The sequence below is a fragment of the Dama dama genome, chromosome 10, assembly GCF_033118175.1.
Source record: "Dama dama isolate Ldn47 chromosome 10, ASM3311817v1, whole genome shotgun sequence".
NCBI classification, from domain to species: Eukaryota; Metazoa; Chordata; class Mammalia; order Artiodactyla; family Cervidae; genus Dama; species Dama dama.
Window position 1 is genome coordinate 42,642,997 of NC_083690.1, and position 18,300 is coordinate 42,661,296.

Consider the following 18,300-nt stretch of genomic DNA (forward strand, 5'->3'; position numbering starts at 1 on the left):
CTCCAGGAGATGGTGAAGGACAGGGAAGCCTAGCATGCTGCAGTCCAAGGGGTCACAAAGAGTCAGACACGACTTAGTAACTGAGCAACTATTGATAGATCTGTAGGTTTAGTGTTTTGCTGATATAAACAGTGCTAAGTGAATCAGTGTCTTTACTTAGAACATAAGAACTGTATTTGTGAGATTTTTTTTTAAGAAAAGGACTTAGTATGCCAAAGGATATCCTCATTAAAATTTTTAGAACTATTGAAAATTAAAATCTATAGAGGTTGTATCAATTTACACCCTCAAAAATAGCATTTGGTGCTCTGTTTTGCCACAGCCTATCTCAGAAGGCCATTAAAGTGATTCATGCCATTGGTATCTTATTCTGACTTAATTCTTTTAACTTGTTGCTTAGACTAACCATATGTCTCTTTGGGTGAACTACAATCCTACATCTTTTCCTGGTTTCCTTTTTTGGACACTTACAATTTTCTTCTTGACTTTTTCCTGTGTGTTGAGTCGTGAGGACTCCCTTGCCTAACACCTTTCTTCTGGCTGCTATAGTTTAAGTTTGTGATTGAATCAACTAATGCTTTTTTTTTCTTTCCTTCTTAATGAATTCAGGACTTTACATCACAGTAGACAGATCTCTTTCTTTCTGAGATTATAATTATCTACCTTTTTACACTTAAATATTGATCCATCTGGAAACTTATTTTAAAGTAATGTAAAGAGGTTAAGAATCAATGATATTGAAAGCTTACTTCAAACAAAAATTGTGCCCTCTTTTCATAATATGGAATTTAATTGAAATATGGCTGCCCAATCAAGGACTACACTTTCTAATACCTTTGACTTACATGTGTGGCCATGTGACCAGTAGTCAGTAGAAAATGTACATGGGGATGGTGTGTGTCACCTGTAGGCTAAGACCTTAAGAAGTTCTCTGTCCCGTCCGCCATCTGGACACAGGCAACAGAAGAGGCCATTTGGATTGTGACACCAGCAGTTGGCAGGAACCTGGGTCCCCGATTTACAGAGGTCAAGATAGCCACTCATGACCAGGAACATCAACAGTGACTGTTACACAAGTGAGAATTAGACTCTCATTGCGGTGAGGCACTACAAGGTTGGGGTTTATTTACTGAAGTGGCCAGTGTAGCTTCAGTAATACAGAATCCAGAGAGGAGCTAACGTTCCTGAGCACTTGTGTCTGAGCACACTTCGTTGTATTCAGTGAGCACTCTGCCCACTGTCAATGAACAGGAAATGTTAGTTACATAATGTTCATAAGGGATTGGGAAGGGGGGTGGTTTATCAGTAGGTGACTTTCATAATTAACTACACATTAAAGTGAAAATTCTATTCAGTACACATGTGTCATCTACATCACTAGACTGGACTGTGGAAAAATCTGAACATAAAAAGCAGAGGTATATCAAACCAATTCAGGCTTATTTTAATTCATCTCTTAATAATAATACTTCTTTTAAAACAAGGCATCCAGTACAAACTGAAAATAGGTGGTATACCAGGATGACAGTAGGAACGAATTTTGGCTGCTGGAGACAGAATTCACAATTCTGTAGGAAATTTATCAATGACCTGTATTAAGCAAAATAGGCCTCATCTGTAAATGCGAATGGATAACCCAAGATTACATCTGGAGGAATACATGAAGAAGGAGGGGACGAGCTAATAAAACAATATTTGTTGTTGTGACTGAACAACAAATATTTGGCAATTGAGATTTTATTAAAAATATTCAGTCATGACAGTACACAGTTGTTTCTCTTAGCTGCCCAGTATCAGACAGAGTTTGCAAATACTTGATTTTTTGTGGAACTGCTTTGAAAATCAAGCTGTTGCCCTGCAAAGTTATTGATCTAGTTTGTAAAACTGCGACTAGTTTCTGAATAGAGTCCTCTACTCTTTTTTTGTGGCAATTTGTTCAAAATCAGTGTGAATAATCAGAATGTTCAGTGAAGGGAACACCATAGAAACAAAGTTTTGAAGACCTTAGCAAAATGGAGTTCCTGAGAACATGGTACATAAACAGGAAGTAACGGAACTTGTCACAGGACAGTGCGGGCGGAGCGACACGATCAGAGAGGAGGGGCGCGGTGTGCCTGACTGAACCCTCATATCTGTGGCTTGTAATTTCATACCTTGTGAGGAGAACTTTTGAATGAGCTTCCATTTGGGGGTATATTTACATTTTGTAACGAATACAATGAAATTGAAAAGCCCTATTATTTTGTGACATCTCTGTTTTGTTTGGCAAAGTATTCAGGATAATTAGAAATGGAGACAATACTGTTGAGTTTTGTGTTATATTTGTCTAAGAATGAGTGTTAATGAAATACAAATGATATGATGAAAATATTTGGACTAAAATATTTAAACATTTCCATACATAAAAGCTTAATTATGTACCTTCACTGAGAATTTTCCTGAGCTTACCAGGAATCTCAACATATGTAGAAAGAATTAATTTTTTTCAACAAAATATGAGTTACAGAGAAGAGTTTTTTGGAAGTATCCATAAATTTCAATTTATTAATGATAAAATGCAATCTTGGGGACTATTACTATTTTATGACAACTGAAAATAATGAGAACATATTTATAATTAAAGTCACTGAAGGAAAGGGGAGAGACAATGTGACAGAAAAACATTTGAAGAAATAAAGGCTAAAATATTTCCAAATATGATGGAAAATATCAAGCCACAGGTCCTAAGTGCTTAAAGCTATCTAAGAAGATTGAATAGAAAAAAAAAAAACACATATAATCTCATCATAGTCAAATTGCTGAAAACCAGTAATAAAAAAAAGATTAAATGAATATAGAGGGGAAAAAGGCATATTCCATAGAGAAGATCAATGTGAAAGTGAAGACTGAATTCATCAGCACTGCATCAAGAAGACAATGCAATGACATATTTAAAGTGTTGAAAGAAAAAAGTCTTCTCAACTTAGAAATCTATATCTGTTTAAACTACTCTTCAAAAATGAAGAGAAAATAAAGGTATTGTTTAATTCATGGTCAAAGAAGAAATCACAAGGGAAATAGGAGCTTATTTTGGAATGAATGATAATGAACATCTCTCATAAATTTTGTGGATACAGTGAAAATAGTAGCTAGAAGGAAATTTATAGCCAATTGGAAAAATGTCAAATTCCATACAAAACAAACATACCAAAATTGACCCGGGAAGAAAAAGAACATTTTAATGGCCTTCCATTTGTTAAAGAAAGTTTATATGAAATAAAAGCCCTTCTCAGAAAAACTCCACACCCAAAGACTTCACTAATGAATTCTACCAAACATTTGATAAGAAATGAAAAAATGATGTCAACCATACATCATATATTTCAGAAAACAGAACAGAAAGAATATTTATTGGCTTGTTTCCTGATACCATGACCTGAGAAAGGCATTACAAAAAAGGGAACTGTAGACCCAATATGCCTCATGAACATAGGAACAAATATCACTGACAAAATATTAACAAAAATGGCAATATATGAAGATAATAACATGCCATGACCAAATGTGGATTATTCTAGGAATGCAAGGCTAGTATAAAATGATTCCATGTAAGTTGATTTGATTTAAAAAAATCATTCAGTGTAAGTTGTCACATTCCACAGACTAAAATAGAAAAATAGACATGATAATCTCAGTTGACAGAGAGAAATTTGACAAAACTTAATACCCATTCATGTTAAAACATGCCAGAAAACTAGAAGTAGAAAGGGGCTTCCACAATCTGACAGAAGATGGCTATGAAAAACTTCCAGGTAATCATTATATTTGATGAAATATGGATTCCATTCCTTACAAAGCTGACAGCAAGGCAATGATGTCACTATGCTTTCCTCTATTTTCCTGGACGTTTTAAACCTGTGCAATAAGGTAAGTAAGAGATAAAATTTAAGTAGGGAGAAATAAAATGGTCTTTATGTGATCTTGACATAATTGCGTAGATTAAAAGCTACTAAAAAAACTACAAAAATCTACATGAATAAGTGAACCTAAAAAGATTACACATAATAAGGTAGGTATACCGAAACCAATTGTATTTTTATGTATTAGTGAAAAAAAATGAAAAAGGGGTTCAAAATATTTACAGTGCTAAAATATTAACACGCTTAGAAAGTAAATCCAAGTATATCTATAAGATACTTCTGAAAAACATGAAATAAGATAATATGTAAGAGACAAACCATGTTCACAGATTGGAGGATTTCATATTGCTAATATATCTATTTTCCCCAAATTGATCTGTAGACTCACCGTGACCTAATTATGATCCCAGAAACCTTTTTTTTTTTTTTGATATAAGGACAAGTGATTCTAAAATTAGTATCTAAATGCAAAGAACCTATAACAGCCAAAATAATTTGGAAAAGAGGGAAAATGCTGGATAACTTACCTAACCTAATTTCCATAATTAATATAAAGCTTCAGTAATCGATACAGTGTGGTATCCACTTTATTACAGAAAAACAGATAATAGAGCCACACATAAATTGTCACTTGGTTCTCTGACAGAGGTGCCAAGTTAGTCCCTATGGTGAAAGGACAGTCTTTTCACTACAGATCCCGGGACAGCTGGATAACTATAATGGGAAGAAAACGAACCTCTACCCATACTTCCCAACAAACACAGGTCTATGATTCATATGTAATATAATATAACATGTAAATATAAAACTATTAGCTTTGAGAAGAAAATATAGATGATTTTTTATAATCTTGGATTAGGTAAAGATTTCTCAGAAAACACTAACCATAAAAAAAAAAAGATAAATTTGACTCCAAAACTTTAAAAACTTCTGTTCATCAAAATACACCATTAAAAAAAAATGCATAGAAAAACCCCAGACTAGGAGAATAAATAATAGTTACACTTTTATACAATAATGCATATGAGAAGTACAATGAAAATAATATTCCATTTTAGAGTATAATACATAAAATATTTGAATTCCAGGCATAAACTACTAATGAGGAAATAAAAGGACAAATAATTGGAAACTTATGCTTGATTGTATAGACCGTAATAAAGATGAAAACACTTCTTAATTTAGTAAAAATATTTTAATGCGAGACATTAATTTTTCTCAGGATATTTTAAATAACATTTTAAAACGGTATTTACAAGCCAAGGAAACATGCCTTTGTTTTTAGTTTATTGACTATTCTTAATAGTGCATTGTAATCAGATTGGATTGGGCCAATCAGGAATTCTATAATTGGTCTTTGATTTGTTAGTGACTATTCAAAGTAACTTTCAAAAAAAGGTTAAGAATACTGGGATAAAAACTAGACCATGAGCAGCTCCAAATATCATCACAAGAAACATAATCTTGAAAAATGTCCTGAAGATGTATGCGTTAGCTGCAGACAGGACACACACCCCTATTATTGTTGAAACTGCACTTTGTAACACGGGGTAGCCTAGCAGATACAGTGCCTCAATGGCTTTTCGGTCTACTGAGGGCTCTGAACTGGAAACAAATGCATAGGAAATGTGAGCAGAAAAGTCAAAAGAAAACCCTATACAAATGACAAGATTAATCATGGATATGGAATCAAGGTTGACATTCCAGAAGGCCATAAAACCCGTGACGCCCACAATCACAGAAGCAATAGCAAAAGTTACCCACAAAGAACACAGGGGATGAGGAATTAATAATAAGGAAACAATGAACATAGCTGCTGATGCAACAACCACATTTCGAACAGTGTTTTCTACTATTGCAGAATACTGATCAAAATATATGAATGCCGGGTTGTACACCATTAGGGGAACTTCACACTTCTCAGCCATGTTTCGGAACTGGAGTAACATCAGCTTCTTATTGGTTGAAGAAGAAATACCTATGGTTTGAACGAAGGCGCGGGAACAAATGATTTCCTGTGATGATGTTATATTAATATCATATGCAAAAAGTGGAAAATCCATTAAAAAAGTGGGAATATTGCTTAGAAACGATGTCTTATCATTTATATCTTGACGGAGGTTTTCCATATATTTTATATATTCTTGTAACCAAAACTCTGTAAGGTTTTCATCTACATACTCACTGTTTTCAAAATCTGCCAGACAGTTTTCCAGTTTTTTCCTAGCATCTTTATCCCAGTAGTCAATAGCCTCAGTAACGATTACCATAACCCTGGGACCATAAGTAGAAAAATGGTCTTCTTCTACATTAAAATATGGTGTGATGTAGGAGTCGTCACTTGCCAAATTTCGGAGGTCTAAACCTTCCTGCACATGGAAACACCCATATACACTAGCTATGATGTACGAGACGTATAGGAGCACAACAAAAATCTTGGACTTGGTGCTTATGAGAAAAGGACCAAAATAGTCTCTAAAGAACAGATTCATTGGATGGATGTCAGCTTTATATTCATCTTGGAGAGAATTGCAAGGGAGGCAGCAGGACTTTTTTAATGAGGAACATTTTTGGTCAGGTGTTTCTGGCTTCTTCAACCAGCGTAGACAGACTACTTCTCTTTTCCCATCCAAGGCCATAAATGCTCCAAAACAGGTGATGTTATAAAAATAACAGAAGAGCAGGGTTGTTCCTGTATAGATGCAAAAGTATTGAACGGATCTGAAAGAGGTCATAATTCCTGTATAGAAGGCCAGGACATTGGTGACAGTGGTGATGGTAATGGATACTGCCACTTTTGAATAGACATCAGACATCCGCTCGCTTATGTTATCCATGAGGCTGGTCTTCTGCCAGGCAGAAATCATGATAAACATGTCATCGACCCCAACACCTGTTAGAGAAAGAAACAGTCTTTGTACATTTTAACATCCATTAAAAATTAACCAGATCAACTCAAACCATTTTCTTTGCCCGTCTCTCAAGGTCTCATTGATCTTGTGGAGTCTGTGTTTGGATACTGCTTTCTCTGACACCTTCTCTGGTTGCCGCGGAATCCACAACACAACTCATCACTCCTTGCTCTGTAATAGCTCTGCACTTTGTACACATAGCACAGTACACTCTACTCCTAGTCATCATTCAGGGTGTTTCAATGAAGAGTCAGGAAACCTGGCTGACTGGGTATTAGGTGAAGCAGGATTAGCCATGCATCTCTGATTCCATCAGAACATTTGAGAGACCATTTTCTCTTATAAAGCATTTGACTCTAAGGCACTAATACTGAGTTAGCATCCTGTTATTTAAAATATGAGCTGGATTTATCTGTTCTCCAGTTAGCATCTAGCTATCAATGTGGTATGATTTTAAAGGCACCCCATAGTTTGTACACACACACACAGATATACATACACGTGTAGTTTTCTGTTAGTCTAGTTCTGACACCCAGAACGCTGTCATTCAAACTTCACTTGCCCAGGTTAAGGCATTAAGTCAGTAACATGCAGGTACCCTTGAGATCACAGGTATGTACCAAAGTAAAACTTAAGAATCCCTTACATAATAAGTGATTACTAAAGTAACCAGTCTCTTCCACAGTGATGTTTCCTGATTGATTTGGAATAAAGAGGCCAGGAGAACATTTGAGGACTCTGAAGTCATCACTGAAGGTTAGGAGAGGAGGACCACAGAGAAGAAAGGGGATCACCCAAGGACAGCCTAAGCACGTTGCAGATAAATTTCACTTCCCTCAAGCTCCCTACCGCTTTCACTCCTGTACACCTGTTTCTGTGTGTATTGATACAAAATCAATACTTGGAACCAGGTGCTAATTGATTTTATTATCAACTTTGGAAGATCTTCTCCGTGGATTACACGGGAAGGTACTGGGAATTGCACTTTGCTTCTAATTCGGATGTTCTGTGTGTATGGTCTGGCAAAAGGCCTGCACTGACACAGGCCTTGTGTAGTCTGTCACAAACTGCATCCTGACACGCCCCCTGCAGCCAGCTTTCTGGATTTTGCTTGCATTGAGCTGGACAAAGGGCAAGAATCTGAAGTACTAAGGGCCACAAATAAACTCTTTGATATGCAACAGGTATTTAAAAGCCGGTTTTATTATTTATGGAACTTGGCTCAGAAACTGTCCTCACACATTTCTTGAGCTACTGAAATCACAGCCCCCCCCCAAACATACTCCCCTACACTAACATGTCTATGTATATACAGATAATATGAAGACGTTGATATGAAATCAGTTGTCTACACTTTAGTTGTTTATGGCTGTGGGAACATTGAGTGCTTAAGCGTGAGTGTGTGCTAGGAAGGCATACATCCAGTGCACAGTTCCTCCCCTATCTTCCCTAGGAAACCAATGATTAATTCTTCCAAGTCGCTTACCACCCAAAATAGAAACATATTTGCCTTCTTATGCTTATTGTAAAATAAATCCTGAAAGTACAGGCAAATACAAAGAAAACCTTTAAACAACTGTAATTCCAGCTGTCAAGGATAATCCTTGCTAATATTTTAAGTATTATCTATCCAGAATTTGCTCTATACAAATATACATGCATATTTGTGTATCTCTCTGTTTTAAACAACTTGTTTCATAACCAGCATTTTTCATTTAACACTTTATATCTACCTCTTTTGAAAGACTGAATAGGATTCCAAAACTTTAATGTGATATGAGCAGATCAGTCCCATGTTGATATAGGATTAGCTTGTTTTTTCCTATTCTAAATCACACTAAAATGAACATGCTTATTTTATTTTGTGAAAACCTGTCCAATAACTAGGGCAAATTCCCAAAAGTGGAGTTGGCAGGTCAAACGTATTCCATTTTAGATTTTTAAGTCTTTTGATTTGTTGCAAAGTTATATCTTAAAAGTGCACCAATTTACAAATCTCCCTTAGCAGAATATGAGAGAGTTCACTTGCATACAACCTTCCCCAAACCTTCAATCTTGCTATAATATTCATTAATCTAATAAGAAGACAAAGTATCTCACTTTTGGTTTAACTTGCATTCCTTGATTAATCAAAAGGTCAAATATTTCTTTCTTACATTTTCAATGATTAGTATTTTGGATTCTGTGTGTGTGTGTGTGTGTGTGTGTGTGTGTGAAATGCCTGTTCATGTCCCTGGTCTGCGTTTTTCCATTTGGGGTACCAGATTTTTCCAACTCTAAAGGCATATAATTCCATTTGATTTTCTTTTTCTCCTGATACCTCATTTTGGATCTGTAAAGTCACCTACAGATAATTATTTTGCTTAGTCTAACACAATACCCTTCCTTTACCCACCCCACACCCCCACACACACAGTGTGCAGCCTCACGCTTTGTTTTACTCACCTAGGATAAGAAATGGTGAATTTGCAACTATGAGCACAAATGGCACCCCAATGTACAACATCAGGCCAAAGCCGCTTACCACTGCCAAGGCAACAGAAATGACTCCAAAGACTGCAACCCACATTTTGTTCTGTACACAGTCACACCTGTAAATTTGGAGGGAAAAGTCATGGAACTTGTGGTGGTAGCTTCCATACTGAAATTCCAGCAATTCATAACATTCTTGACTCGGACACCTCTTCAGAGCCCTCTTGGACAATAATCCCCATACCTGTCTGTTGGAGAACTTTAATTTCCAGGCACTAGCCCAGACCAACTGAACAAAAACAAAGGGCGGTGGGTGGGGGGTGGGTGGGGCTGGGGGATGGGGTTGGGACAGAAAAGTTGGGAATCTGTACTTTTACCAAACTATACTGGTTGATTCTTATGCAGTAAGCCAAGCATGAATCCACTGACTGGCCTTTCAGAGCCACAAAAAGATACTAAAACATTGCAAATAGATAATTCCACTCTGATCTCCAAAGGAGTGTGAACAGAAGCAAGCAGCATGAAAGTGCCCATGTCCAGGTACCTTCTCACCCACTTATGACTCCCATTAGCCATGAACACAATCCTAAATACCTCCTGTATGTCAAAGCTGGTTTAATATATATTGTGGCTAACAAAAAGAATGAAAGCCTCCTTCTAAAAGTTTTTCATGGTTCTCCTCTGCTAAAGGAGTGTGCTCTATAAGAGAGGGTGTGTGTGTGTGTGTGTGCGTGTGTGTGTGTGTGTGTGCTCAGTCAATCCAGTTATGTCTGACGGCTTGTGACCCTATGGACTGTAGCCCACTAGGCTCCTCTGTCCACGGAAGTCTCCAAGCAGGAATAGTGGGGTAGGGTGCCATGCCTTCCCTCTAGGGGATCTTCCCCACCCAGGCATCAAACCCGTGTCTCCTGTGTCTCCTGCATTACAGGCTGATTCTTTACCGCTGAGCCACCAGGGAAGCCCAAGAAAAGCGGCTACTAATTGCAAAAAAAAAAAAAAAAAAGTAACATATACTCCATTTGGAATAATACAACTTATGTCTATTTCTTGGTTGGACCAACAAAAATGGGAATATATATATAGCATTTTAAAAAGACTGGATTTAATACTTTAACTCCCCAACAACCACAACTTTAAAGTAGTGACGACAATCTCTAGGTTTCTGTTTTACTTCATTGCCAACTGCTTCAAAACAAATGACTGACAGCTGCCTCTAGAAACTTTTAGTAGGAGAGAGAAATAGTTTGGTTTGAAGACTAGGAAAGTCAACTGTGGAAATGGAGCTGCTGATTCCCAAAGACAAAAATATAACTAAAGACCTTATTCATGCAAGGCCACATTAAAATAACCAAACTTTCTTATTAAAACAACTATGTATGCCTGTATTTCACTTTTTCTCAAACTGCTGGTGCTATCTGTTAAACTCAGGGCCCGAAATCAACATACATACATGCACCAAAACAAAAGTATTTTGTTTTGATTACAAAACAAAATTTGATTACAACCATTACTTTCTTGTGGACTTCCCTAGAGCTCAGATGGTAAAGAATCTGCCTGCAATGCAAGAGATCTGGATTCAATCCCTGGGTCAGGAAGACCCCCCTGGAGAAGGAAATGGCAATCCACTCCAGTATTCTTGCCTGGAGAATCCCATGGACAGAGAGGCCTGGTGGGTACAGACCCTGGGGTCATGAAGAGTTGGACACGATTAAGTGACTAACACATACACACAATACTTTCTTAAAGCAACAATATTGATTTACAGGAATTTAAGATAAAAGTAACACAAATGATCCTTGAAATCAGAATGATTAACAGGATAAAAGCTACATATGACATGCTTAGCCCTATTCCCTCTTTCAAGTTTCTGGATTGTTGGTATAAATTTTTCAGAGGATGGAGGGAGTGAAGTATATTATTGGCTAGAGTGATTTGACTTCGACTAGTCGCTGTGTTGACTCTCTAAATGATCCTTATTTTAATCTTCTATAGGCAATGGAAGGAAAGATGTGAATGCAGAACACCAGTGAGTACACTTGCAGATTTTCTAGTCCCCAAGAAGGACTTTGGTTAAGCAGTTTATCAGAATGACTTGGGAGAGTCTCAACTTTAGATTCCTGCAGTCCTGGAACACAGCTCTGCAGACTCTGATCTACAGTTTGTAGGGAAGTTGCAGAATCCATGTGTCTAAAAATTTCTTCATGTGATTCCAGTGTTCAGGCTGACTTGGGAATCACTGGCAGCAAAATGATCAATCAAGACAGCTGACAAACTACACATTAAAGAAGGCATGAGACAGGAGCTCCCTGGGGGCCCAGTGGTCAGGACTCCTCAGCGCTGTCACTGCTACGGCCCGGGTTTGGCCAAAAAAAGGGTATAAATGGATGAAATGAAGGATAATAGCTCTAACATATACAGAATATTAAATACCCAAACAATAGAAATAAGTCCTTCCTTGTCAGCAATTATTTCAAATCTAAACAGATTAAACTTTCCAATCAAAAAGCAGATATTATCAGAATGGATAAAACAGCATGATTCAACTATATGCTATTTACAAGAGATTCACTTTAGATCCAAAGACATAAATAGATTGATAAGAGGACTGAAATAGATTCTCCATGTGAATAGTAACCAAAAGAGACTAGGAGTGCTTATACTAATAACAGACAAAATAGACTATTTCAAAAACTGTTAAAAGTTTTGAGACAGAAGGAATCATATATTTATAAAAGGGTGAATTAATCAAGAAGATATAACAACTATAAACGTAAATGGATCTCATAACAGAGACCCAATATATGTGAAGCAAATATTAACAGTATTATAGAGAGAAATACATAGCTCTGCAATAAAAGTTGGAAAATTCAATATCTCCCTTTCAATAATGGGTAAAACATCTAGGCAGATAATCTATAAGGAAAATGAAAACATACAAAATACCATAAAACTATGAGATGTAGTGACATCAGTGCCCAGAGGTAAATTTATACTGCATTAAAAAAAAGAGAAAAGCTCTCAAAACACTTTGTCGATTTAAACACCTTATGGAACCAGAAAAAGAAGAGAAGACCTAACACAAAGCTAACAGAAGGAATCAAATAAGAACAGTGATAAATAAAATTGAGAATAGAAAAACAACAGAGAAAACCAACAAAGCCAAAAATTGGTTATCAAAAAAAAAAAAAATCAACAAAATTGAAAGACATTTATCTAGAGTTGATAAAGGGGAAGAAATACAAAGAACTAAATGGGACATGAAAATGGGGACTTCACTACTGAATTTACAGAAGTAGAAAGGATTTAAGACATTACTATAAGCAACCTATGCCAAAAAAACTGGATAACCTAGATAAAATACACAAATTCCTAGAAATACACAAAGACCTAAACTGACTCAAGATGAAAGTCTCAACAGAACATGAAAAAGGACTGTTCCACAGTCAAAAACCTCCCCTCACCTTCAAAATAAAGTCCAGGCTTGATGGCTTCACTGGTGAATTTTATCAAATTTGTAAAGAAGAATTAACACCAATCCTTTTCAAACCCTTCCAAAAAAACTTAAAGGAAGGGAACACTTCCTAACTCTTTTGATGAGACCATGATTACACTGATATCAATGTCAGACTAAGATACCACAAGGAAGCTACAAATAAGACCTCTTATCAATATAGATACAAAAATCCTCAACAAAATTCTAGCAAACACAATTCAATAAGCATATTAAAAGAAGTATACATCATGACCATATGGGATTTACTCCAGGAATGAAAGAGGGGTTCAACATGAGAGCATCAATCAATGTAATACAGCACACTAACAGAACAAAGGATAAAAAACCATATGAATCTCTCAAAAGGTACAGAAAAGGCACTTGACAAAACCCAATGTCTTTTCATGATAAAAACTCTCGAAAACAAGGAATGGAAGGAAAGTTCCTCAAAATTATAAAGGCAATTATGAAAACTGCACAGCTAACGTTAAACTCAATGGTGAAAAAAAGAAAGCTTTCCCTCTAAGATCAGGAACAAGATAAGGATGCCCACTTTCATCAGTGATATTCAAAGATGTACTAGAAGTGCTAATCAGAGCAATTAGACAGGACTTTGAAATTAAAGGAATTCAAACTGGAAAGGAGGAATTTTAACTCTGTTTTCAGATTATATGATCATACATATGAAAACTCCAATGAATCCAAAGGAAGCTACTAAAGTTAGTAAACAAATTCAGTAAAGCTGCAAGATACAAGATCAACACACAGGATTCAGTTGTTTCTATCCATGTGCAATGAACAATCCCAAAAGGAAATTAAGAAAGTGATTTCATTTAGTGTTTAAAATAACAAAATACTTAGGAATACATTTAACCAAAGAAGTGAAAGACTGGTACATGGAAAACTACAAAACATTGGTGAAAGAAACTAAAAAAGACCTAAATTAATGGAAAGACTTTCACAGTCCATGGGGGGTAAGACTTAATATTGTCAAAATGACAATCTCGCCTAAGGCGATCTACACAGTAGACACAATCTCTATCAAAATTCCAATAGCTTTTATTCAGAAATGTATAGGTCAATACTCAAATCCATATGGAATTACAAGGAGCCCTGGATATTCCAGAATAACCTTAAAAAGAAAAAATAAATGGACGACTGAGATTTCCAGATTTCAAAACTTATAACACAGCTACAGTATTTAAATCAGAGTGGTAGTAGTATATGGACAGACATATAGACCAATGGAGTAGAACTGAGCATCTAGAAATAAATCCATATATCTACAGCCCATTGATTTTTGACAAGGATGCCAAATCCAATCAACTGGGAAAGAGCAGTCTTTTCTACAAAAAGCACTGGGATGACTGGATTTCCACATGTACAAGAATGAAGTTGGAGCCCTACTTCACATCATATACAACTATGATTAAAAATTGTAACCACCTAAATATTGCAGCTAAAACCATAAAACTCTTGAAGGAAACATACAGCAATTGCACATGACCTTACTTGTCAATGGAAGCTTAGATGTAACACCAAAAGCACAATTAGAAGCAATAAAAATAAATAACTTGAATTTCATCTAAATTAAAACCTTTGTACATTAATGGACATTATCAAGAAAGTAAAGAGATAATCTACAGAGTGAGAGAAAATATTTGCAAATTACATAACTTGATAAGGATTTAATATCCAAAACATACACTCAACAACAACAGAATTCAACAACAAAAGGACAAACAGCTTCACTAAAAATGGACAAAGGTGGGAATTCCCTGGCAGTCCAGTGGTCAGAACTCCAAACTTTCACTGCCAAGGGCCTGGGCCCAAGTTCAACCCCTGGTCGGGGAAATAAGATTCTTCAAACCTTGGCGTGCAGCCAAAAAAAGGGCAAAGGACTTGAAAAGACATTTCTCCATAAAGGATATGCATGTGTGCTCAGTAGCTCAGTTGTCTGACTCCTTGTGACCCCTAGCCACCAAGCTCTTCTGTTCATGAAATTTTCCAGGCAAGAACACCAGAGTGGGTAACCATTTCCTTCTCCAGGGCATCTTCCCAACACAGGGATCGAAACCAAGTGTCTTGCATTTCCTGCACCAGCAGGCAGATTCTTTACCACTGTGCTACCTGGGGAGCTCCAAAGAAGATATACAAATAACCAATAACCACATAAAAAAGATAATCATGGTTAGAATGTAGAGAAATTGGAAAACTTACACATTGCTGGTGGGATACAAAATGGTGTAGCCTCTGTGAAAAATAGTTTGGTGGTTCTTCAAAAAGCTAACCAGTGAATTATCATACAACCCAATAATTCCACTCCTAGGTATATACTGAAAAGAACTGCAAACAGGAGTTTAAACAGAGATTTGGACACCAGGTTTCATTGCAGCATTATTCACTATAGTCCAAAGGTAAAAATATTTCAAGTGCCCATCAACAGATAGGTAGATAAACAAATGTGGTACAAACATAAAATGGAATATTATTCAGCCATGTAAAGGAACTCATGCTACAACATGGATAAATGTTGACAACATTATGATAAGTGAAATAAGTCAATCACAAAAGGACAAAACTGTATGATTCCACTTATATGAAATCTCTAGAATAGGCAAATTCATGGAAACAGAAACTAGATTAAAAATTAGCCAAGACTTGGGGGAGACAGTGGGGAGTTATTACTTAATGGTTACAGTGTTTGTTTGGGGTGATGGAAAACATTCATAAAGGGATAGTTGCAATGGTTACACAACACTGATAATGTAATTACTGCCACTGATCTGTACACTTAAAAATGGTTTTTGAAATGACACATTTTATGTTATAAATGTTATATACACATTATATACATTACTACAATAAAATATTTTTTAGAGTTTAAAAAACTATTAAAATTGTTTTACCTGTAGCATGATACAATTGCAAATAATATGATTAGAAGGTAGGCCAAGTGAAACAAGGGGATCACTGTCATAGAAGTTGCCTCAAATTCCAGTTGTCTAGAAAGCGATGAAAAGTAGACAACCTGCCACAAAAACATATTCAGGTAAATGACTTTCAATTCTGATATCGTGTGTGAGTTACATATGATACTGAAACACCACAACTTAATAATTTAAACATTAAAATTCAGTGAAAAGTCAAAATATATGGATCATGATTTTAGAATAAAGAAGGTAATAAAGATTTGCTTCTTCCCACAAATCCCTGGCATGTTTTTCAAAGTTTCTTTCAAAAAATCTAAAGTTTAAGACTCCTGAATACACAAAATCTGAATCTTATATAAAACTGAAAGCATTAATAACTATAGACTTATAACTTTTTCTAAACTTCTATTCAGTCATTATCTTTTACTATTTTAATTGTACAAACATCATTTCAGACAGGCCTGGGTATTAAAAGACTTTTCTCAGAAGATATCTTCTCATTTTCACCAGTTTCATTCAGAGTATTAGGTTTGCCAGCCCCAAAATTACTGAGCAAATATGCACCTGGCACTATGCTATAATTTACTTTTAAAATGCTCATCTTTCTCAAAAACATCACGGAACTTTCATTTAAAGTTTTGCTTTTTTATTCCAATCAACTCCAAAGTTTAGGGGGCTCCCAGAAACAGCAAAGGCTTAAACTGAAAGTAAGAATTACAGAGTAATTTGACCAGATAAACCAAACTAAACCTGAATATCAATGTCTGTACTGAACAGACCTACCTTGAGAATGTACCATTTGTGTTTTTAATCAGAACGTTACCAAGGTTTTAAGATTTGTGGCATTCTTCTCCTTTTTTTTTTAAAGTCCTCTTTTTACTTTGCTAAAAAAAAATTTATTGTAGTATTGTTGATTTACAATGTTGTGTTAGCTTCATGTATATAGCAAAGTGAATCAGTTATACACATATCCACCCTTTTTTAGAATCTACTGTGGCTTTCTTCAGTGTGCTATTTTAAGAAAGTTGAATTGAGGATCAAATAGAGCAGAGCACACCTAGCTTCCAGTCAAGGACTCTATGTGATAATCTGGGAGTGCTGCTGCTATCGTCCTTGGAACAAGTCCTTTTATCCCTCCCACCTTCTCCTGGCCTCCCATAAACTCCAGCCACTAGGTACCTGGATCTTCTTCAAGGCCAGACTCTCTTCAAGGCTGCTCGCCTTCGTCAGGAAGTGGATCATCCACGCCTTGCTACGTTCATTTTCCTCTCCTCCTGTCTCCAGGTAGTACTGCAGCCGCATGGCTTTGGCCTGGAGGAGTAACTGGCTCGGCCCCATACTCTCGCCCAAGACAGTTCCTCCCAGGATGTTGGCCAGGGAGACGATCTGACCGGCTAGGCTGTAGATGGGGAAGGTGATGGTTCTCAGGTTGAGGCCCTTGTTCCTTTTCCAGGCGAACAAGAGTGGGTTGGGGGGGACACAGGAGCCCTGGTTCTTGGCGCACACCTCGCGGTAGGGGATCTGGGTTCCGTTGTCCTGGGTCACAGTCAGAGCCTGCACCGTGTCGTCCACCTTGCTGATTTCCTCTAGGATGTCTGGCTCCAGCAGGGTCTCGGCGTTGGAGACCACGAGGATGGAGGCATAAGGGACCTCGGCGCTCTTCCTGGAGATAGAGAAGACGAGAGAGTCGTTGGCGGTGAAATGTCCCTGCACGAAGCGCCGCTCTGCCTTGGCGGGGCTCCCGATCGGGGTGTACTCCTCCTCCAGGTCTTCTTCTCCATCCCGGGGCAGGTACATCAGGCCGGTGCCCAGGACGGCCGTTAGCGCCATGGGCAGCAGCAGGAAGATCCAGTGGTGCGCGCCCACCTTCCTGCCCAGCCGCCTGAAGGCCCGCGACAGAGGTGCCTCCAGGCAGTTGGTGTGGCAGCGGGGCCGCGGGGCCCGAAGGTTCTCAGACTGCGAGGCTGGCAGGGGCGGCGGGGCCTCGGGCCCCGGAGGGGGCTCTGCGCTCGGCCCCGCCGCCGAGGGCGGCTCCGGCTCCGGGCCAGGCCCTGCTGGCGGCCCGCTCTCTCTTTCCGGCCCCGGCCCCTGGGCCTCGGACCCAGGCTCTTGTTCCGCCTCCCGCTCCGGCTCTGGCTCCGGCGCAACCTTCGAGGGATTAAGGCTCATTTCCTGGAAGGAAAGCCCACGTTCTCAGCACGGCAGATCAGAAAGGAGCTGCCGGACGGAGCCCCCTCTGCACCCACCAACGGTTTCCTGAAGTTCTAGGCGCGTCTGTTTGACCCCGGGCTGCTCGCGCCGCCAATGCTGGAGCTTCGTTGGCGGTCACGTGGTTCAGTTGAGGTCAGTTCAGTCGTTCAGTCGCATCCGACACTGTGCGACCCCACGGACTGCGGCACACCAGGCCTCCCTGTCCGTTACCAACTCCCGGAGCTTACTCAAACTCATGTCCATTGAACCGGTGATGCCATCCAACCATCTCATCCTCTGTCATCCCCTTCTCCTCCTGCCTTCAGTCTTTCCCAGAATCAAATGAGTCAGCTCTTCACATCAAGTGGCCAAAGTATTGCAGTTCAGCTTCAGCATCAGTC

General features: G+C 38.0%; 1 protein-coding gene across 1 annotated transcript in view; it reads right to left on the reverse strand.

Moving 5' to 3' along the window:
* Positions 1–5,287: 5,287 nt before the first annotated feature.
* Positions 5,288–18,300, reverse strand: part of LOC133063261 (patched domain-containing protein 3-like) — a 37,120-nt gene continuing 24,107 nt past the window's right edge. Inside the window, exons 3-6 of the mRNA XM_061152376.1 lie at positions 16,889–17,881; positions 15,686–15,807; positions 9,257–9,402; positions 5,288–6,792 (exon numbers count right to left, since the gene is read on the reverse strand). Coding sequence (XP_061008359.1) covers positions 5,288–6,792; positions 9,257–9,402; positions 15,686–15,807; positions 16,889–17,881 — 2,766 coding nt within the window. The remainder of the gene's footprint in view (positions 6,793–9,256; positions 9,403–15,685; positions 15,808–16,888; positions 17,882–18,300) is intronic.